Source organism: Schistocerca nitens, chromosome 3, assembly GCF_023898315.1.
Source record: "Schistocerca nitens isolate TAMUIC-IGC-003100 chromosome 3, iqSchNite1.1, whole genome shotgun sequence".
Classification (NCBI taxonomy): Eukaryota; Metazoa; Arthropoda; class Insecta; order Orthoptera; family Acrididae; genus Schistocerca; species Schistocerca nitens.
In genome coordinates, this window is record NC_064616.1 from 139,576,023 (window position 1) to 139,600,207 (window position 24,185).

General features: G+C 39.8%; 1 protein-coding gene across 2 annotated transcripts in view; it reads left to right on the forward strand.

Annotated features, from left to right (window-relative positions):
- LOC126248084 (protein C12orf4) overlaps positions 1–24,185 on the forward strand; it is a 142,720-nt gene that overhangs the window by 81,659 nt on the left and 36,876 nt on the right. For both annotated transcript variants that reach the window (XM_049948742.1, XM_049948743.1), the window contains exon 8: positions 11,639–11,756. In XM_049948742.1, coding sequence (XP_049804699.1) covers positions 11,639–11,756 — 118 coding nt within the window. The remainder of the gene's footprint in view (positions 1–11,638; positions 11,757–24,185) is intronic.

The following is a 24,185-nucleotide window of genomic DNA, read 5'->3' on the forward strand; positions in this document are numbered from 1 at the left end:
GGTCTTTGTATGGGGACTTACTGCTTTGTTTGGGCTCAACTGTTCCTTTATTTTCCTTATGTTAGTGTAAAGACACCATTTCTCATCACCAGTAACTACAGAGGATAGGAATGATCTGTGTTGTTGAGTAGCCAATTGATGAAGTGCAAGCAGAAATGCACACATGACCACCTGCTGATTTTTGTGATTTTTGGCTTAGAGCATGTGGCACCAGTACTCTAGATTTTTGAACCTTCCCCATTGCATGGAAGTGCCACACGATGTTGGAATGATCACAGTTCATCATATTTGCCAGTTCTTGAGTACACTTATGTGGATCATTGTGGATTAATGCGTTTAAACAATCTTCATCAAACCCAAAAGATCTTCATGAATGTAGAGTGTGACTAATGTCAAAATGATCCTCCTTAAAATGAGAAAAACATTTTCTTGCTGTGCTCCGTTCAATGGCATTATCCGCATACATGGCGCAAATGTTTCTGGCTGCCTTCCACTGCTGCCGCCCCTGTATTACACTCGTACAGAAGAATCTGTCAGAAATGTACAAGATTTCACCACTTGCTCCAGTCATTATCTCCAAATGGTAATATGTAAGCTCAAATAGAAACAGTGAACTACAAATAAAAAATGATAATTGATAAATAAACTCATAGCAACCAGAATACCAACAGGCAAAAGAAAAATCTACAAACTTAAACAACCACCTAATATTTAAAAAAAGCAAATAAAAATTCACTTCATGCCTTCCTTATATAGTCTCCACTCCTTCCAAACTAATTATGTATGTGAATACCAGATGTGGCTTAAATTCAAAGTACAAGTATCAGTTGCAACTTTGGGATTTGTACCAAATAAATTAATAAAAGATGGTAATGATCCCCTGTGATACACAAAACAGGTCAGAATGCTGTTACAAGGGCAATGAAAAAAGCATGCCAAATTAAACACAAATTTCTAAGAATGGTGTTATTTTACTGAAGCTCAAAACTTAGTGCAGACTTCAGTGTAAGGTGCTTTTAAGTGATCCCACAATGAGACTTTGTTGAAATCTGGCACAAAATCCAAAGAGATTCTGATCATATGTAAAGTACACCAGCAGCAAGACACAATGTGTGATACCAATGGTAATATTACCGATGACAGTACCACTAAAGTGGAGTTACTAAACATAGTTTTCTGAAATTCCTTCACCAAAGATGGTGAAGTAATTATTCCAGAATTTGGATCAAGAACAGGTGCCAACATTAGTAACTTAGAAGTGGATATCCTTGGTGAAGCAAAGAAACTTTCATCACTTAGTAGATAGTATATCAGTTGAGTTCCTTTCAGAGTATGCTGATACAATTGTCACATACTTAGCAATCATATACAACCATTTGCTCAATGAAAGATCCATATCTAAAGATGGGAAAGTTGTATAGGTCAGATCAGTATTCAAGAAAGGAAATAAAGTAATCCAGCACATTAAAGACCCATTCACTGATGTTGATTTGCAATGGGATTTTCGAATATATGCTGTGTTTCTGGCTGCCTTCCACTGCTGCCGCCCCTGTACTACACTCGTACAGAAGAATCTGTCAGAAATGTACAGTCTATCAACACACATCTCATAAATTCATCAGAAAATCAAAGCAATTGTAAAATGATTAAGGCAAAATATCTGTATGGTGCGAAAAGTGGCAATTGAATCTGAATAAGGGAAAGTGTGAGGTCATCCACATGAGTACTAAAAGACATCCATTAAATTTCAGTTACACATTAAATCATACAAATCTAAAGACTGTCAGTTCAACTAAATACCTAGCAGTTACAATTATGAGCAACTTAAATTGGGACAATCATGTAGATAATGTTGTGGGGAAGCCAAACCAAAGATTGAATTTTTTTGGCAGAACACTTTGAAGATGTGACAGGTGTATTAAAGATACTGCCTCACTACACTTGTTTGTACTCTTTAGAAGTATTGCTGTGTGGTTGGATCCTTACCAGATAAAATTGATGGAGGATGTTGAAAAAGTCTGAAGAAGGGCAACTCATTTTGCATTCTTGCAAAATACAGTAGAAAGTGTGATGGATGTGAAAGTGAGTTGGGTGGCAGTCATTAAAGCAAAAGCATTTTTCATGGTAGCAGAATCTTTTAATGAAAGTTTAATCACCAACTTTCTCTTTTGAATATGAAAATATTTTTTGCCAACCTTCATAGGGAGAAATAATCATCATAATAAAATAAGATAAATTGGAGCTTGTACAGAGAAATTTTAGTGTTCATTTTTCCTGTGTGCTCTTAGAGAGTAGAATGGTAGAGAAACAGTGGTTTGGAAAACCCTCTGCCAGGCACTTAAGTGTAAATTGCAGAGTAGTCATGCAGAAGTAGATGTGGTGTTGTGTAATGCAGTGCTCGCTGGCTTTGTTCTTGAGGAATAATTGTTCAGAAAAAAATTAGATATGTTGTGCCATTTCTGAGTTAATTAGCATTGAAATTAGCTGATCAGGCTTTTGCATGTGCAAATTAAAGTGGCTTGTCAGATACAGTTAGTGTCAGTTTTTCTCATAGCCTAGATAATAGTGCGTGAGACTGCTCAGCCTTTGGATTGGATTTTATCCTCACTTCCGTGCCATGTTCAGTTTGTGTATTCCTCTGTTGTCTGGTTTCAGGAAACCAAACAAAGAACACATTTGGTGACACCGTATCTGGTGGGCTGCTTGGATTTGCACGTGCAATGGTCTAATCAGCTAACTTCAATGCTAATTAATTTGGAAATGGTACAAAGTGTCAAATTTTTTCTTAACCATTATTTCCCAGCACAATGTACCCTGCAACATCCATACAAGCTTTTCAGACTGTTTCTGGCCACCCTGTAGATGCTGGAAACACTATTGTTTTTCAGTTAATCACCAAGCATATGGAGGGCTCAAAATCATTTTGATGTAAGTGATTGCACTCCCATTTGGAGTACCTGAAACTTTCAGTATATTTGTTCAATTAATAAATAAAACATGTTATGGATTAAGTGAAATAGAATATAATGTGTTATTTGAACAAGCAATAAATGCCCCCAGTTCTCCAAATGGGTAAACTTCACTGTGACTTTAAAGCTTCAAAATAAGTTTCATTCTAGAACAGCAACAGGGTGATTTCAGTTCTTAGATGATAAAAGACATAAATATTCTTTGAAAAATAAAAATACAAGGTAAACAACTATCTAAATAAAGATGCATAACATTTTGAAGACACTAAAAACTGATATCTTGAATGTTCAATGAAGTTTCTATCAACAAAAATGTGCAACAGTGATAGAGTATGTAGAGACCAAAAAACAGCTTGAAGTATTTTTGCCTAAATTTAGACACAGGTCTTGTAATTTTCCACTTCCATGTCATATAGTGCCATTCCTCAAAGATGTCCTAAAAGAAAAAAGTCATTGTGGGATGAGGGGTGAGTGTATACCATTTAACAATGCCACCAAGTTCTATCTGCAACTCTGGATATGTTTCATTCAATATCTGCCTGTACGCTAAAGCAGAATGTGCAGTACAACCACCATACTGAAATTATATGCATTAATACCACGATAGTCCAACACTTGATATTCTGGCAGACTCCATAGTCCAGCGTGCATAAGAAATTTTCCTGTATTTTTAGCTCGGTTATTTAGAATGCACAGACTAATGCATGGATTAAAGTCAAGTTGTTCCAAAAATTCTAAGACAGTTCTTATCCTGAATTGCTAAGCTCACCCTCCAGAATCAGAGCCTCTGTCAGGTAATTTTTTTTGCACATACCTACCTGCCAATATTATGTCACTAATTCCATCCCTGGAGCAAGAGAGTGTAAAAAATTTGAAGTGATGGTTCAGAGGAATGTTTGTGCAAAAGATCATAACCTCAGATAGCAGCATCAAAGAGTTTCAATGTAATTTTAACATTAAAAACTCTATTTTAATATCTACAGTTGCTTGGACCTCTGTCAAAACTACAATATTGCACAAGGCCTGGAGAAACCAATGGCCTAAACTGATCGAAGAAGCTGAAGTGAAAACTGATATAAATGATGATGATTCAGCATCCAACTGCTCTGGAACTGCATTCACTAATGAACTCCTTGTGTTTTCAGCAGAAGTAGTTGGCCAATTGATCGACATTAACTGAAATTTAGCTGTCGGACGGACAATGTGATATTGCAAAGTGTTTTCAACCCACAGAGGGCACCAGAAACTGAGAATGACAAAGAAGAAATGCCTACAAGTCACATTTATTGGACTGATGCTTCAGAAGCCTTAAACACTTTTGTGCAATTCATTGAGACTGTCCAACAACACAACACTTCTGAAGTTGTGCAGTTGCACGTTGTACAACATATTTTTGTCAAAAGAAGAGCTCAGTCCAAGAAAGAAGTCTGCAGTGTTCCAGAGGGCTCAGAAGAAAGTTTCAGCTAAACTATCAGTTTGATACACTCCATGCAATTGATGTCAGATATGTGTGCTATTCCTAAAGACAGTGATGCCAACTGAACTGCACTAAAATCTTGTTGGCAATTTTTATTATTTAGCTTGCTTGTGATCTTTTCAACTCAGTGGTGCATTTTTTTTATTTTGTAAATAGCATACAAAAAAATTATTTATGTATATTGAACGTTTCTAAAAAGTTGAACTTTAAACTGATTTAATAGAGCAGTATAGTATTTGATTTTCAATTCAGTTTTGTTTCCACAGAAAAATAATACATACTTTTTATTTTTATATACTGTAATCCCTCCTGTTGTGTTCAATAAATGACAGTTACTTGTTTTTATACATTAGAACTATAGGTTTTGGCTATGTCCCTTTTTTAAAACCAGGCTTTTGAAAATGACCTTGATAATCTGGCGTATCTGATAATGTGGCATTGAAAGATCCCCGAGCATGCCGGATTATCAAGGTCCTACCATATTTTGTCATATAATTATGATTACACTTTTCAAGAATTCCTGATGAGAGATTGTCATAACTGTGGCTGGTTTATGTTTTTTATAAAATATGGTCCAATTATGAAATCACCGAGGATTCCGCACCACAAATTTATACTCGGTTGACCAGAAATTCAAATTCTTTGAGACAGCAAGGATTCTTTACTGCCTGTTAATGCATATTGTGTAAATTTATGTACCCATAATTAGTGTGTGTAGCTTTGTCAGTAAGCAGTATGTTTACAGTTATAAAAATAAATCTACAAAAACAATCCATTGCTGGAAATCACCTTCATGAAACTGATATTGAAGGTTGGTGTACTAAGGGCACAGTACTGAAATTATATTTGATTGACTGTCTCAAGCTACAGCCACAACATATACACTACCTGATCAAAAGTATCCAGACACTGCTGTGTAATGTGACTGTCATAAGGCAAACCCACCAGTATGAAAGGAGGCAGGGAGCATTTTGTTGTCAGTAGGGAAGCAGTAACAGCAGTATGGGTTGGTCAGGAGAGCCTCAGTGACTTCAAATGTGGACAAATCATTAGATGTCACCTGAGTAGCAAATCCATTAGAGACATTTAAACCATTCTAAAACTGTCCTTGTTGACTGTTGGTGATGTCACTGTGAAATGGAAACATGAAGGAACAGCCACAGCTAAACAAAGACCAGGCTGACCTGCACTGAAGGAGAGGGACTGTCGAGCATTGCAGAGGGTGGTTGTAAAAAATTAAATGGAATCATTCAAGAGTTTCAAAGTGTTCCCAGAAGTCCAGCTTGCACAATGTCTTTGTGTAGGGAGTGAAAAAAGAATAGGGTACAGTGGTTGAGCGTCTCCTCATATGCCCCACATTTCTGCAGTCAGTGATAAGTGAGGCTTGACCTGGTGTAAAGAGTGATGCCACTGGACAGTGGATAACTGGAAATGAGTGATGAATCACAAAATACACTGTTGCAATCCAATGGAAGGGTTTTGCAAATGTATAGTGCCAAGAAGGATATGCGTGCATTCTACAGCATTGTGTGCTGTGTATGGCAGAGGAATGGTTTGGAGATGATGTTTGTATCAGTATAACAACCTACACTATCATCAGCCCTGCAGCCAGGCGACTAGCGCGAGTTTTGGTGTTCTCGTAAAGATAAGTCATTTTAGATTATAAAACATATAGATTAGTACTGAATACGTGATAAATAAGTGTATTAGTGTGCCATTTAAGTCTACCATTAAAGGTTTCATTTTTCTTTACGTAATATAGCAGAAAACACGAAAAGACCGTACAGTCGTATTTTCTGTTTACGTTCTGCTGAAGCAAATCTATAGAATTTCGTTTAGTTGTTCCTTGCTCTCTCCAGCAATTTAACTTAGCGTACCTCTTCATTATTTAACTAGCATTTCCGGAAAGTAGCGTAAAGTTTAAGTTGTTGTTTCAGAAACTTTGCACTTTTGTTTTTGTTTACACACAGTTGCGTATAGGCCAAATCTGTGTAACCATATTTTCGTGTTTATCTGTAATTTAACTGACTTATTCTTAATAAACTATTACGTTTATCATGAGTGAAAAGTGCTTGACTTGCCGTAGAATTGTTAGGTCGGGGCTTTGGTGTGATGGGTGCTGTAGTTTTTTCCATGTGGGTGACTGTAGTGGCGTGGGAATAGGGGAAGTAAATGAGACTCATCAGTGGTTTTGTAGGATTTGTAGTAGAGATAGGAAGATACTAGAACAGGAGGGGAAAATTGCCGCCCTTCAGGCTGAGTTAGACAAGGCCAGGGGAGATCTTGACAGGTTAAGGAGGGAGAAGGGTAAAGAGAGGTGGGAAGTGGCAACAGGCAACAGGAGGAACAGGCCTAGAACTTTGTCTGACAGCTTTATGGTGAATGTGGAAAATAGATTTGACCTGTTGCTTCAGTTAGAAGCTGGTGAGCCTCAAGCAGTTGCAGGTGTAGACAGGGCACAACAAACTTTCAGCAGCAAATTGAAAAGTAAGAATGTAGGGAAATCAGTAAAGAGAAAGAAAGTGTTGTTGTTAGGTAGTTCCCATGGAAGAGGTGTTGGCCAACTTTTGCAGGATGAACTAGGATCAGAATACCAGGTCACCAATTTTTTTTAAACCTAGTGCTGGTCTGGAGCAGGTGACAGAGGATTTAGGATCACTTTGCAAAGATTTCACTAAGGAAGACACCGTGGTTATAGTGGGTGGGGCAGGTAACAGTATTGACAGAGATCCTGGGTACAGTATAGAGTGTGACCTGGCGAAGATTGCGTCAGCATCGAAGCATACTAGTGTTGAGTTTGTATCTGTTCTTGGGCGCCATGACCGACCTCATTTGAACTCTTCTGTCAAGAGAGTTAATTTGGAGCTGGAACGGCTGCTCATGTCAGGTGCGGGGTCACACATTGGTGTGGTTCCTGTTGATTCTCTCAGTAGGTGGGATTATACTAGGCATGGCCTTCACCTCAACAGGAAGGGGAAGGGTAAACTGGCTGGGGAAATAGCAGGAAAGTTAAAGGGGGGAGGCACTATCATGAGTGGTAAAATACCAGTGGTTATAGGATTCAGAAAAGACCCTTTTTTAGGGTAGGGAGGACAGAAAGAAAGCAAATTTTAAGAGAGCTTAGAACTGAGACAAATCTTCAGTTTGAGAAAGAAATCAAAAAACATAATTCCAGCTTACTACATCAGCATAAACAGCCATTGGTTAAGAATTTTCAACTGTCAGCAGATATTTTAACTCCACCCAATCTTAACTCAGTCAATGAGAAATGTCAGCTATCTTTATTGCATCAAAATATTCGAGGACTGAGAAATAAAATTAATGAATTAACTATCTGCATAGATGAATTAGAGTCTTCAAACCCAGCTGACATAATCTGCCTCTCTGAACATCATGTGACCACTGGTATAGAACTTTTAAGTGTTACAGGGTTTAGGTTAGCATCTCACTTTTGTAGATCAGAAATGGAGAAAGGAGGAGTTGCCACATTCATCAGGAACTGTCATAAATTTAAGAACATAGACATTCATAAATTTTGCCTAGAACAGCATATGGAAGCATGTGCAACAGAATTAGAATTTCACAAAAAATCCTTCATAATATTAAGTGTATATCGAGCACCTGCAGGTAACTTTAATCTGTTTGTCAACCACCTTGAAGCTGTACTGGCCCATTTAACAACCAAAAACAAAGAAATAGTGGTTGCTGGTGATTTCAATGTAGATTTCCTTAAAGACTCTCCCAATAAGAACTTGTTTGAGTTAGTAACACTATCATTCAACTTAATTCCCACAGTAAAGTTCCCCACTAGGATAGCCACTTGCTCACAAACAGCCATTGATAATATCTTTATAGAAAAGTCCAATGAACAAAATTATATTACAAAACCAATAGTCAATGGCCTCTCAGACCATGACATGCAGTTCCTTCTGTTAAATGTTAATACTGAACAGGATATAAAATCTGTTAAATCTGAGCTCAAAAGGGTAATCAGTAAGCCAAAAATTGATTATTTTAGGACACTCCTCAGAGACATTCACTGGACTGATGTTTACAGCGTTCATGGCATGAATGAAAAATATAACATTTTTGCTAATAAAGTGCTTACCTTATTCGAACACTGCTTTCCCCCAAAACTTACCAAGGTTAGAGCAAAGTCTACAAAGAAGCCATGGATTACTCGAGGAATAGGGGTATCTTGTAAAACAAAAAGAAAACTGTATCTGTCACTCCGAAACATTTCCAATGTTGATGCTATAGCACATTATAAGAAATACTGCAAAATATTAAAGACTGTAATACGGATGTCAAAGCAAATATATTACAAGGAAAAGATAGTCATATCAGATAACAAAATAAAGACAATATGGGATATAGTGAAGGAGGAGACCGGTAGAACCAGGCATGAAGAGGAACAAATAGCATTAAGAGTAAATGATACATTGGTGACAGATGTGTATAGTGTTGCAGAACTTTTTAACAAACATTTTATAACTGTTACTGACAAGATGGGGTTGTCAGGTTCGGTAGATGCTGCTATGGATTACCTTAGACCAGACATTTCAAGTAACTTCCTTAATATGAATTTGACCCTCACTACCCCAACAGAAATAATGTCCATCATAAAATCTTTAAAATCAAAAACATCTAGTGGGTATGATGAAATATCAACAAAGTTAATTAAAGAATGTGATTCTGAGCTAAGTAACATATTAAGCTATCTGTGTAACCAGTCGTTTATTAGTGGAATATTTCCTGAATGGCTGAAATATGCTGAAGTTAAGCCACTGTTTAAGAAGGGAGATAAAGAAATAGCATCAAATTTCCGTCCAATTTCACTGTTGCCAGCATTCTCAAAAATTTTCGAAAAAGTAATGTACAGTCGTCTTTATAACCATCTTATCTCAAATAACATACTGTCAAAGTCACAGTTTGGATTTCTAAAAGGTTCTGATATTGAGGAGGCTATCTACACTTACAGTGAAAATGTGCTTAATTCATTAGACAAAAAATTGCAGGCAACTGGTATATTTTGTGATCTGTCAAAGGCATTTGACTGTGTAAATCACAATATCCTTTTAAGTAAACTAGAATATTATAGTATAACAGGAAATGCTGCAAAATGGTTCAAATCTTATATCTCTGGCAGGAAACAAAGGGTGTTATTAGGAAAGAGACATGTATCAAGCTATCAGGCCTCATCCAACTGGGAACTAATTACATGTGGGGTCCCACAAGGTTCCATTTTGGGGCCCTTACTATTTCTTGTGTATATCAATGACCTTTCATCAGTAACATTACCAGATGCCAAGTTTGTTTTGTTTGCCGATGACACAAACATTGCAATAAATAGCAAGTCAAATGTAGTCTTAGAAAGATCAGCCAATAAAATATTTTTGGACATTAATCACTGGTTCCTAGCCAATTCTTTGTCACTAAACTTTGAAAAAACACACTACATGCAGTTCAGAACTTGTAAGGGGTGTCCCAAGAGTATATGTCTAACATACAATGACAAGAAGATAGAAGAAGTGGACAGTGTTAAATTCTTGGGATTACAGCTTGATAATAAATTCAACTGGGAGGAGCACACCACAGAACTGCTGAAGCGTCTTAACAAATCTCTGTTTGCAATGCGAATTTTGTCAGACATAGGTGATATAAAAATGAAAAAGCTGGCATACTATGCTTACTTTCATTCCATAATGTCATATGGAATTATTTTTTGGGGTAATTCATCAAGCCAAGCTAAAGTTTTCCGGGCACAAAAACGTGCAGTGAGAGTTATATGTGGTGTGAACTCAAGAACATCCTGCAGAAGCCTGTTTAGGGAACTAGGGATACTAACTACTGCTTCCCAATATATTTATTCCTTAATGAAATTTGTCATTAAAAATATATCACTTTTTCAAACCAACAGCTCAATTCATGGAATCAATACTAGAAATAAGAATAATCTTCACAAGGATTTAAAGTCACTTAGTCTTGTACAAAAAGGTGTGCATTATTCAGGAACACACATTTTCAATAACTTGCCAGCAGCCATAAAAATCTTAACAACCAATGAAATTCAGTTTAAGAGAAGCCTAAAGGATTTATTGGTGGCCAACTCCTTCTACTCCATTGATGAATTTCTTAGTAAAACCAACTGATTTGTATATAAGTACAACATAACTTCTGCACAATTTCAGTGCAGTAATGTGTTCATTGAAAATTTGTGTGTGTGTGTGTGTGTTAGTATAATCTAACTTCTGCACCATTTCAGTGCAGTAATGTGTTCATTGTAAATAAGTATTACAGTAGTTGTATTACCTTATAAATAAATAAAAAACTTTTTTATTTTAAATTCAGTGCATTAGTATTTGTAAAATTACTCTTAGTGTTCATTAAAAAATGACGGTCATTCCACTTGGGACCTGTGGAATGGTACATTAGCTTATTTGTTTTAATTGTAAATATTTGTCATGTATTGTTGTTTTTCTGACATGTTCCACATCCTGGAGGACCTCCTCACTACGGATCAATTGGAATGAAAGTAAATCTAATCTAATCTAATAAAACAGCATCTGTGAGACCATGGTTTATGGACAGTAACATTCCTGAAATAGACTGACCTGCCACAGTAACAACCTGAACCAAATGGAACATCTTTGGAATGAGTTAGAATGTCGACTTTGCTCCAGACCCCAGCATCCAACATCACTACCTTCTCTGGTTTCAACTCTTGAGATCGAATGGGCTGCCATTCTTCCACAGACATTCAGAAACCTGATTGGAAATGTCCTCAGCAGAGGGCAGAACTAATGTCCACTAATAGGTGTCCAAATACTTTTGATCGGATAGTGATAATTATCTGGCTTGAGGTTCTTAAAAATGTGTGCTAGAACATCTCTCTGCATCATTTGCATGTAGCAATCTTCTGTTTCCAAATTATTCAAGCACTATTAAGGTACACCAGTCCATATAAAGAAACTTAAGTATCTCGATAGATATAAATGATGCATACTGTCAATTTGCAAGAAACTTTGACTCCTAGAATCCTTTACAAAATATGTGGAGTGTCCCTGTAACATGGTTCACTGGTTTCATTCTACTCTAGGTGAAACAAGATTAATCTTATTACCAATGATCTTTTTGTTAAGGTTAGAAAATAATCCACTTACATGATTACAAATTATTATTATTTTTCCAGTCTCGAAGGTTGGGGACAAAGAATCTACAAACTGGTGATGTGTACTTGACAAGACATTCAAATTTAGCTGAAGTCCATGTTGTTTTCCATATGGTGGTAGATGATTCCTTGAGATCAAGTGAGTATAGACAGAGAACCATAAGTGGAAATGCTTGAAAAAACTTATTTTTGTTGATGGCCTCAATAACATGTAATTTATGTGTAACTAATTGAACACTCTCCTTCTCCCTCCACCCCCCCCCTCCCCCCTTTCCTGCTTTGAGAGACAGCATTCAATAAAGCAAGGATTCTGTGTGGAATGATTTCAACAAGTCCAACCAAGTGTGTTTTTGGAGGTATGTGCCCCAGATGTCTTTGGACGTCTCACACAGTTCCTGGTTTGTGGGCGTGGAAATGTTGCGTGGTAGCATCTTAGATGTGATCCATTTGGTTAAGATCAGTCTACTTTGGTGGCCAAGACATCAGTGTGAGTACAATGTCATGCCCCTCAAGCTGCTGTAGTATAGTCTTGGCCATGTGACAAACAGTTCTGCTGCTGGAAGAGCTACCACTTTGGGGAAGACGTCGAGCATGAAGGGGTACAGGTGGTCTGCAGTAATGTTCATAGTCCACAGCTTTTAGGGTGTGTTTGATTACTATTTCAAGTCCCACGGAAGCCTAGATGGATATCCTCCATAGCACAGAGCAGCACCCATATCAGGGACACTACTCATCAGACAAGATGACATGTTTCCATTGATCCACAGTCCAATCTCGATGATGCTGTTCCCACTACAGTTGGAACTGACGATGTCGTCGGGCCAACATAGGGACACCAGAGGACATAGGAACAGCAGAGCCTGACATTCGGCAATTTGCACTGAATGGTTTGCTCTGACACCCTTGTCTGTACACTAGCATTGTGCTCTGTCATGAGATCTGTTCGATATTTCTGCCTATTCGGCTTTACAGAGTGGGCGAGCCTCTGACCTCCCCATTTTGTGATGAGACGTGTATGATCGACACCTTGTTACTTAATCATTATTTTGTCTTCTTTCAACCACTTTTCATAGATGCTCAAGATGGAGCACATGAACAGCCAATCAGTTTCACCATTTGATTTGTTCGTTACCAAGTACCAGGTCATAACAATCTGCCCTTTGTCCAAGTTGATCGTCATTGGTTTTCCCATTTATGTCCCATATAATCCCTAGAATAATTTAAACTTCCTGGCAACTTGCCAGCCACAGCCTGGGGATAAGCCATATCTCCGCAATATCCTATCTTCCAGGAGTGCTGGTTCTGCAAGGTCCGCAGGAGAGCTTCTGTAAAGTTTGGGAGGTACGAGATGAGGTACTGGCAAAAGTAAGGCTGTGAGGACAGGGCGTGAGTCGTGCTTGGGTAGCTTAGTTGGTAGAGCACTTACCCGCGAACGGCAAAGGTCCCAAGTTCGAGTCTCAGTCCGGCACACAGTTTTAATCTGCCAAGAAGTTTCATATCAGCGCACACTCCACTGCAGAGTGAAAATCTCACTCCTAGAATAATTGCTTATTTGTCTCTGCTCTGCTTATATACTTTCCTTACTGCCTCATGAGCCTGTAACACCACCAGGCAGCATTCAGTCTCATTGTGGGCAGTGGTCGTAATGTTTTGGGTCATTAGTGTATACGCATATTATATTGCTTAAATTATCATTAATATTGTAACTACATGAGGAGATGTATCATAAAAATCAGTCACTTCATAAAAGTACCTGAAATATTGTTTGGTAACAGTGATTCAGTTTGTAGAACTTTCTGCTGCGGTGATAGGAACATTCTGTTAGTTAATGGCTGTAATTGTAACTAGTTGACAGTGAAAATGAATTAAAAGCTCTTGCATCATGATTAATAAATGCTACAAAAGGAACAGGTCTTCAGAGTAATGCAGATAAAACAATGTACTACATCTTAACTTGCCATCCAGAAAATAATAATACGCAACAAATTAATAGCGCGACTTTTGCAAAGGTCAGTGGGTTCTGTTATCTTGAGCTCTGCTGTTTTCTCATAAGATTGCGTTCTTATATCTTTTTTACGCAAATATGTCGGACCATCAAATCCTTCACAGTTACGGCAAATGAACACAGTATGGCACGTATCACTGCTCTCCATTCATTATCATATTACACTTGTCTAAATTAGTAGTTATTTTCTAACTCGTTTAATTAAAAGTTACCTTCCCAATGTTAAAAACACTTGCAATGGGAAAACTGTATGTTATCCATAAGATTTGATGCTATCACTAGATTGCGCGTGAAAAGCCGTCAATTCAGCAGGCTAAGTTTATTATTCCATACGTTTAAAGTATATTCATTGTTATTTGTATAAGCGCGTATGCACTACTTCCATGATTAGTTATTTAGATCTAAGCTTGTAAAAGACAGAATATTATTTTCAGGCACAATAGAACTGGAAGCAAATGACATATTATTTAAGTCATGTGTGTAGCTTTGTTTATTTTTCAGATGGTGGTTCATTTTCAGTATGTAATTGAATTGTGCATATTTTTAGTAGGGGAATGCTAGTTCTTACTGGCACAAGCGGATAAGCGCTCGCGTATTCTGGGTCGCGGAGTGGCTGTGGGGAGCAAGGGCAAGAAGTGATTCGGGAGGGAGGGGGAGAGGGGGTTGATAAGTTGAGGGAAGAGACTTTGTATAGAGCCAGCAGAGGATTCGGAAGTCAAGCTGGGTGCAGGACAGTTTTCATGTAGGGATATTGTATTGTACGGAACTGGGGACCTAGAAACGATGGAGATTGTAGATGCTCAGCTGAAATGCAAATTCAAAAGACTAACACTTCTTTCAATGGTTTTAAGACATTTTCAAGAGAAAATACCTTTCTAAGGTATCTTTATTGGACATAGACAAATCATTAACTATACGAATTGTAACCTATGGTTCTGAAAACTAGTAGTTTGAACATAAAATCTTAAGGAAAACATTTGGATCCATAAGAGACAGCAATACTAAAGATAAGGAAATCCCACATAATTATTAAGTGTATGATTTACACAGATATCCTGATATAGTAGCAAACATTAAAGCCAAAATATTGCAATTGGTTGGGCATTTCATTGAAACCTTGCAAACAGCATCATCAATAGAGTAACAAAGCAGCTTCCTACTGGAAGGTTAGCTCTTGGATGCCCATGTAAAAGATACTCAATTTGAAAAACAACTTGTGGTGACAAAACGAAATGGCTCGGTATTTTGCTTTGCAACAGAGAGCACTCATGGTGTGGAAAGCTTAATAATAATAATAATAATAATAATAATAATAATGGGAACACAGCTGGTAACTGATGAAAAGTACTCAGGGTTTCCTGCCAGATGGTGTGTTAAAATGAAGTGCTGGTTTGACAAGTGTTATAACTCAGTTGCCATATAATCCTGACCTTCCTTTGAATGAAATGTGACAGTATGTAACATTGCTGCATCGCTAGAAATCTGAGATATTTTCATCAGCAGTAAATATCTATGAAGACTGCAGTTATAAAACTGGTAGCTTTTTTAACCATTGTTTGCTTCTTGGAAACTGCATTGGTTCCTTTCGCGTTCTGATATTAGCTCACTATTTCTTAATATTGTACTGACATAATCAGTACATATATCAGCAAATGGCCAAGTTATTTTAATGAATTAAGGCCAAAAAATTGTAGTGGGAGGGGCATGTCATTAAGTTTAACATGAAATGGAATGAGGACATAAGGACAGTTGTAGGGAAAGCGAATAATTATCTGACTTCAGTTTATTAGGAGACTTCTGGGAATGTGTTGCACATTTACATCTACGAGGGAGTGCTGAAAAGTAATGGCTCTGAAGTTTTATGTGAAAACCTGAAGTAATGCGCACACACTTGAAAGCCACATACTTTAGCAGAGTGTTGTCATCTGTGAGAGTGTACTGCAAAAGAGCAGTACTGTGAAATTCCAATAGAGCCCGCCACCGGCAAGTGCCTATTTAAGCCCTGCCCCACTATGCTTGTGCTCAGTTATTACTGCTTGCATGCATTTGCCTTATCTTATTGTGTTCAGTCTATTTTATGATGATTGGCATACATACCACAGTCTAATTAAGTTGTACTCATATTCTTTGTTGTGTTGTGTGCCCAAGTTACAACCCAAGTGACGACGAGTGTGGGATTGTTCTCTGCCCAGTTTTCAGTCTCTGGTTGGTCCTCCGTTTGTGTCTACGACGTCTGACAGGGCTACTGATGAGTTTTTATGCTGCCTTGTAGATCAGCAAGTGGTTCTTACTGTGGCATTGCAGCATCTTAGTCAACAGCAGGAGGTGTTTGCCACAATGTAACACAATCAAAACCAGGTATTTCAAATGCTTGCCTCTGTTTTGGCCAGTTTGGGTCCATCTCAATCCACGTTGTCTGCTGCGTCACCTCTTGAACCTCCTGTTCTGCGTGTCACTACCATGGTCATTTATCCCTGGCTGTTTCCAGATTACAATGAGTCTGTTGAAAGTAGCATTTTCATGTGTTTGGATTGACTGATGCTACCTTATGCTGTGCTTTCTTTTTGTCTTGGTTATCACCTTGCATGTATCAACTCCTTTTCCATCTCGCCCCTTGCGGGATCTGTCTTCTCTGTCTTTTGATAACATGTGCAACCTTGTTTTGAAATACTACTGTAAACAGATGCACATCATTGCTGCTTGAGTTGAGTTCAGCTCAGCTCTATTGGTGTAGAAAGAAACCGGAACATTCCTACAAGTCTTGGGCAGCTGATGTTCATGGTTGAAGCCATCATCGTCACATTGTCATTGATGTACATAAGGAGTCATATGCCAACCAAGTGGCTTGTGATGCAATCATTTGGTTGGATCCTGATCATGAGGTTCGTGAGCGGGCTCTTCAGTGTGAAAACCTCTCCCTCTCCAAAGTCCTGGTGATTGCATAATTGTTTGAGGTTAAAAGGTCTGTGGGTACTTAAATTGAATCATGGTGAGGTCTCAGAAGTTTCACCAGCTTCAACTCCCCCCGTTCGTCGCACAGTTCACTGGGTGATGATATGGTGGCAGGTCCACGCGCAAGCAAAACATCATTGCGCCTGGCCAACTCACTGCGGCAGCCACGGCCACTGCAGCAGCATAGCAAGCCTGGTAATGAACAACAATGCAAGTGCTCTATGCTTCCCTCTTGTCCATCAGGTTTTGTCACTCATGAGAGGCTGTATTGTCCTAAGCAGTGGGCCGTTTGCCACCAGTGCAGCAGAATGGGTCACATTGCTCCAGCAATGAAAATTCCAACAGCCTATTGCAGATATTGACATGGATGTCAATTATGTATCAGCACTCTCCGTTGCACCCAATAAGATTTTTATTGATTTCAGGGTGTATCAGAAAGTTTTGCACATGGAAATCGACACTGGTGCTGCCATGTTATTATTCAACTTGCGAACATACATGGACTTGGGTTCTCCCCCAAGTCAGTGTCACATACATTTGTCACCTACAATAAAAAAAAGCATTCTGATGTTAGGTAGCTTCTCAGCCCCAGTCGCGTATAAGTCCGTGGTTCATCTGCTGACTTTCCTGGTGGTGAACAATGCACATACTAAACATTTGTTTGCTTTGGACTCCTTTAACCTTTACGGGTTTACTATTTCCAATGAAGCTAGTCTCATTTCTGATCAAGTGCCTTATACAAAACTTTACTCTTTATGCTCTAAATGCCTTTGTGGCGATTCCAGAGTTTCTGACAATGCTCATTCTATCATTCACACATATCCCTTGTCGCGCCCTGATGAACTTTTCGATAAGCTTGCTTGTGGTCAGCATTTTTCAAAGATTGACCTCTTTGATACATATTTGCATTTTCCCATTGATGCCAACTCTCAACAGCTCTTGGTTGTTAACACGCCTTTTGGCGTGTATCAATACGTGTGGTTACCATTTGGCATGGCCAATGCACCAGGGATTTTTCAATGGTTTCTTTAACAACTCATGAGGTCTGCCTGGCTGTGCCAACTATCTTGATGATATTGTAGTGTCAGGCTCCACCATTTCAGAACATCTCAACAACTTTTGTACACTCTTTCTGGTGTTACATGCTGCTGGGTTAAAATGCAGTTTTGAAAAGTGCTGCATCTTTTAGCTTTCTGTTGTTTATCTTTGGTTCAAGGTCTCTAGTGCTGGTCCCAGACCCCATTGTCACAATTTCTCTGCCATTGTGGCTCTTCCACATCCTACGTCGGTCAAGGAACTCGAGTTTTTTGTAGTTAAGATTGCTTATTATTTTCAGCTTTTGCCAGGTACAGTGTCGAGTGCACAACCATTATGAGCCTTGCTGCATGAGGGGATGTCCTTTCACTGCTCACAGGCATGTGAAACATAATTTTCCAAGGTGAAGTCTGTGTTACAAACTGTACCTTGCCTCTTAACCTACCAACTGGGTCAACATTTAGTGTTAGCAACAGACCCATCCCAGCATGGGCTGATGCCTCTGAGTGACCTATTTCATATGCGTAGGAGACACTTAATTTGACGCAGACTAGGTATTCACAAATAGAGAAAGAAGCCCTCGCGGTGGCTTATGTATTAAAGAAGTTTCATGCTTTCCTTTATGATGTAAAATTCCATCTGACTATGGATCAACAGCTGTTTCACTGTTTAACCCCTCAGCGTTGCTGCCAGACAAAGCAGCACATTGCCTTCAGCACTGGACACTGTTCCTCTCTCAGTACAACTAATAGATTCACTTCCACCCCACGGCTAAACATGGGAGTGCTGACATGCTCTTCTGTCTTCCAGCTCGTCCGGACCCAGTGTTTGATTGGGAAGAGATACTCTGTTTCCATCTTGATGAATGCACTCAACAAACTGTCAGTGCTTTTCCAATCAGTAGTGCTCGGGGTGTGCAGTCTAGTGCTACCAGCACTTCCATAACCGGCATGACTCCTCCGTACATACTGTGTGTTTTGGCATCATTTCTCTGTCATTGATGCTGTTGTACTCCTTGATATGGACTTTTCAGCTCTTCGCATACTGTTTCCCTCAACTCACCGTTCGGAGATCCTGCAATTGCTGCACACTGATCACCGGGCGTGTCACACACCAGTGCATTAGCCTGCCATCATGTTTTATGATCTGGTTTGGATGGCTGTATCACTCATTTGGTTACAGCATTTTCTCAATGTGCATCACAGCAAGTTGCCCAGTGAACAATGTTGTCTCTGTGGCCGCATCCTTCGCAGACCTGGGACTGTCTCCAAATTGATTTCGCCAGCACTTTTCTTAATGCATACTGGCTAATAGTAACTGATGCATTCTTTCAATTCCCATATGTTGTTCATTGCCCGTCAAGTTCAACCTCTGCCACCGTGGCAGCTCTGTTGAAAATTTTTTCCATTGAAGGACTTCCGGCAATGTGGATCTCTGATAACAGCCCTCAGTTTGTGTTGCAGGAGTTTGTCTCCTTCTGCAACACCCACAGGATTTGCCCCATTTTTGCTCTACCCTCCCACCCACAGTCAAACGGTGAGGCCGAAAGGTTAGTTAGAAAATTTAAATTGCAAATGAAAATGTATGCCACTTGTTCCCCATCCAGTGTTGCCTTGGATCAATTTTTGTCTTCCTATTGGTTCATGTTGTTTGGCGACAACAGTCCCACTGAACTGCTCCGTGGGCATCAACCCCAGACGCTCCTGCATCTCCTATGGCCCGGCCAGGAATGCCAACCTATGTAGCCGTTCCATTTCCAGCCCAGGATGGCTGTTGGGGCCATGCAGGTTTGGTCATCACCCAAAATGGATTTCCTCATCTGCCAATGCCGTGGCCTCTGTCATTGCAACATCTGTATGGACAAGGGCCTCTGTTCACGTCATTGTGACACTCTGCACCTGTGCCGGCCAATCCTGTTCGGAACACAGACGTCACCATGCCAATCTGTATCACAAGACAGATCACCTGATGTGGCTGGGTCTCTGCTACGACATATAAGGGGTCCCCCGTCACTGGTAGCCAAGCCTAACTCAGCTTCTCAAGTACCGCTACCAGTTACCAGTACTGATGCAGCTGCTGTATACACTGGAGCAGTCCCCTCCACCGCAGTAGCAAAGTGTAGGACCACCACCACTACCAGACCCTGAACCTGATGTTGACATGGAGCTCGCACCGACTTCACCCATCCTACCATATGGGTTGACACAACAAGGAGGACTGTGACACTGCCTGTGCCCAACTACTTCCAACCAAACATCCTAGTATCAGAATGTCATCTCAGTCAGAGCCTTGTGGAGGAAAATGTCATGGACATCTCACGAATCTGAGCTGTTCCCCAAGGGAAGAGGAATGAATTAATTCACACACACTTGAAAGCCACACACATTACTGGAGTGTTGTCATCCACGAGAGTGCACCACAAAAGAGCAATACTGTGAACTTCCGATAGAGCCTGCCACAGGCGAGCGCATATTTAAATCCTGCTGCACTATGCTTGCGCTCAATCATCATGTTATTACTGCCAGCATACATTTGCCTTATCTTATTGTGTTCAGTGTATGTTACAATGATTGGCATATGTGCCATAGTCTAATAAAGATGTATTCACATTCTTGGTTGTTTTGTGTGTCCAAGTTACAACCAAACCTTTAAATATTTATAAATTAGACAACTTTTATGTAACATTCTACATATTTATTCTTCATGTCTGCGTATTTATTTCTTATCATAATCACCCTGGTGATGAATAGAAGTGTTCTCTAAGATTTGAAACAGATGAAAATCAGATGGTGCCAAGTCGGGGACTGTATAGAGGATGATCGATGACAGTGAACCCAAGGTGTTTGATTAGTGCAGATGTTGCAGCATTCGTGTGTGGTCTGGCATTGTCATGCTGAAGGAGAGAGTGCACAATTTGCAGATGAGCTCTTCTATGATCAGAAACTCAATTGCAGCATGCTAGCACTCATGCACCAACGTAGTTGCATTGCACTCTGCTCGTGCTAAAATTTGGAACGAGTGGCAGAGGATTGCAACTTGGAACAGTGAAGCGGGAAAGTCAGTCGAGTTATATGCATGACATGTAATACCTCAACCAATATTGAGAACTGAATAATAAAGTTGGAGGCATTATTTTTCAACACGCCCTCATAAATTTGGACTCCATAAGCCATCTTATGGTGTGTGACAGAGAGTTCTTTGTATGACACTATCACTTCTCCCGTTTCCTGTTCCAGTCATGAATGGTTTGCAGGAAGAACAGTTGCTGGTGAGCCTCCGTTTGAGTTCAAATCTCTCTCATTTTATGTTAATGGTCTTTTCTCAAGATGTACACAAGAGGAATCTGTATATTGGTTAACTCTTCTATGAATGTGTGCTTTCAGAATTTGAACAATAACTCTCTTGCACTGTTTGCCACTGGAGTTGGCTGAGCACCTCCATGATGCCTTCATGTTTATTAAATGAACCAGTAATGAGATGCACTGCTCTTCTTTATGTCTTGTCTTTTCTCTATCACTCATGTCTTGCGTGGATCCCATACTGATCAGGAATATTAGAGTATTGTTCTAATGAGGGTTTTGTAAGCTCTTCTTTCTGGGTGGACTACACTTCCTGAGGATTCTTTCAGTGAACCTCAGTCTGGAACCTTCCTCATCTGTGATTAGTTTCTGTAGTCGTTCCACTTTAAATCACACTCTCTGCCTACTCATAGATATTTTATGGAGGTGGCTGCTTCCAGTAATTGTTCTACAATTGTCTAATTATACAATAATGGGTCTTACTGCCTATTTGTGTGTGATATGTTATATTTGTTTATTTTGAGAGTTAACTGCCAAGTCCTGAACCAAGCACCAATCGTCTTCAGGTCTCCCAGCATTTTGCTACAAAGTTGTAGCGTGACTCAGTATTTTTAGTTCAGGAGATGAATTTAATGGCCTTACAATCACAGATTCCATGTTTGACACTGAGCTGAAAAGTTTGGGCCTGTTGGTGATCAGATCTAATACATTACCTTCACGAGTTGATTCTCTGATTAGATGATCTAAGTAATTTTCAGATAAGGCATTTAGACCTATTCTTGAGTGCTGCTCGAGCGCTTGGGATCCCTATCAGGTCGGATTAAGGGAGGACATAGAAGCAATTCAGAGGCGGGCTGCTAGATTTGTTACTGGTAGGTTTGATCATCACGCGAGTGTTACGGAAATGCTTTAGGAACTCGGGTGGGAGTCTCTAGAGGAAAGGAGGCGTTCTTTTCGTGAATCGCTACTGAGGAAATTTAGAGAACCAGCATTTGAGCCTGACTGCAGTACAATTTAACTGTCGCCAACTTACATTTCGCGGAAAGACCACAAAGATAAGAGAGATTAGGGCTCGTACAGAGGCATATAGGCAGTCATTTTTCCCTCGTTCTGTTTGGGAGTGGAACAGGGAGAGAAGATGCTAGTTGTGGTACGAGGTAGCCTCCGCCACGCACCGTATGGTGGATTGCGGAGTATGTATGTAGATGTAGAACAGTTTCACATGATAAACTGTTCCTTGTACCTGCCCTAATCACTTAAGTCTCCCAGCCTATAGGGGATAAGTTGAATATTCCACATAATGCTGTAACATGACCAGGAAACTTGCACAAAATCTTCCCCAATTTTGCCGTCAAATGTTCTGCCATTCTACCCCTGAATCAGGGGATTTATAGAGGGATAGTATTCTTCCCAGTCTGAAATTAGAATATATTGTATCAAGCATGTGGTGGGGCTTGTGTATTGCAAGAAATCCCACATGTGCACACCACACGTACTCCACTACCTTAGTAGCCCCTTCCTGCTTGTAGCATATGCCTGAATAGCGGAGGTCAAGAAATCCACATCGGAGACAATCACAGAATCATCTGAGTCTTGGTCATGATGCTGCTTCCACTCTGTGTGCAAGGCTAGCTGTCTTCACAAAAGCAGCTAGTTGCCTGTAAGAACTGGAGATGGCCTCTGGACCAGGTGGTAAGAGTCATTCGTGCTGACACGAGCCATGCTTTGCAGCTGAGTACACCCAGTGCACTCAGTTGCTGCTGGCAGAACATCCTCATCATCTTCAGTGTGACCCCCATCAAGCAGACAGAGTGGACACTGGCCTTCCTTCCCCCTATTACCCGCTATTTCCTTGAGGGGCTCAGTTACCCACATAACATTCAAGCTCCCAATGATGAGCAATCCCACCCTCTGCACTTGTGTGGACCTTTTAGGAAGATTAGTCCGAGTCCCAACAGACAAGGTGTCACTTTCTGGCTAAGATGTTCTTTCAGCAGCGGGCAATATCTCAAATCTGTTTTTAAGTTGCAAGGAAATAGGCATGTGGCCAGTACCCACTAACACATTCAGCCCAGTGATTCTCATCTCCTCTACTGTTTCACATTTGCTGTCAGGTGAGTGTTGACTGGCCATAACAAGCAAATTGGAAGATACTGTGACATCAGGCACCTCTGGCAACATTGTCTGCACCATAGGAGTCAAAGCATTCGTCTAAGGTGCCCCAACACCACTGCAGACCAGAACAGCAGCCTGAAACCGTTGACAACGGCTGACACAGCTTCCAACTGTTTAGACAGTGGCCAGTTCACTCTGCATATGTACACAACAAGTGCAGTTTCTACCCATCATTAATCACTATACTGTAAAGAATATAATGTAAATCAGAACAGTCAATGGATACAATGCAAACACTTTTGCTATGCTATTTCTGGTTTTTACCACACTTACGGTGAGCTCATACAATGCAAATGCACCGAAGTTCACACAAAAGTTTTGAATAAGTTAGTGTACACTAGTCAATAAAGTGAAATATACAGATACAATTCACTTCTTCATATAAGCATATAGGAATGAAAAATTAAATAAATCCTGTGTATAAAACTTCTGCTGCTCTTGGTATGTCAACTCAGTTCCTTGGTTGCAGCTATAAAGGAGTCCACATATCTGGAATGTTTATAATCCCTATCAGATAGGAATAAGGGAAGATGTCGAAGCAATTCAGAGGTGCGCTGTTAGATTTCTTACTGGTAGGTTCAGTCAACACATGAGTATAATGGAAAAGCTCCATGAACTCAAATAAGAGTTCCTGTAGGGAAGAAGATTTTTCTTTTGCAAAGCACTGTTTAAAAAGTTTAGAGAACTGGCATTTGCATCAGACTACAGAAAAGTCCTACTGTCACCAACATACATGTCACATAAATACCGCAAAAACTTGAGAAATTGGGGTTCATATCTAAGCACGCAGACTTTTCCCTTGCTCCATTTGCAAATGGAGCAGGAAAGGGAATGACTATCTGTGGTTCAAGGTACCCTCCGCCATGCACCATATGGCAGCTTGTGGACTACGTATGTAGATGCTGTTGGATTCAGATTTAGTTTATTGGGTGTGAAGATGTCATTTATAGAGCACCTCAATGTGAGAGGGGAGGGGTAGGGAGGTTTCATGAACATCAACTGGTATTATAACAATATAATGAGAAGTATAGCTGTTACTCACCATACAGAGATGCTGAGTCACAGAAAGACCAGCAAGGCCTTTGTCGAAAAAACAGGCAAC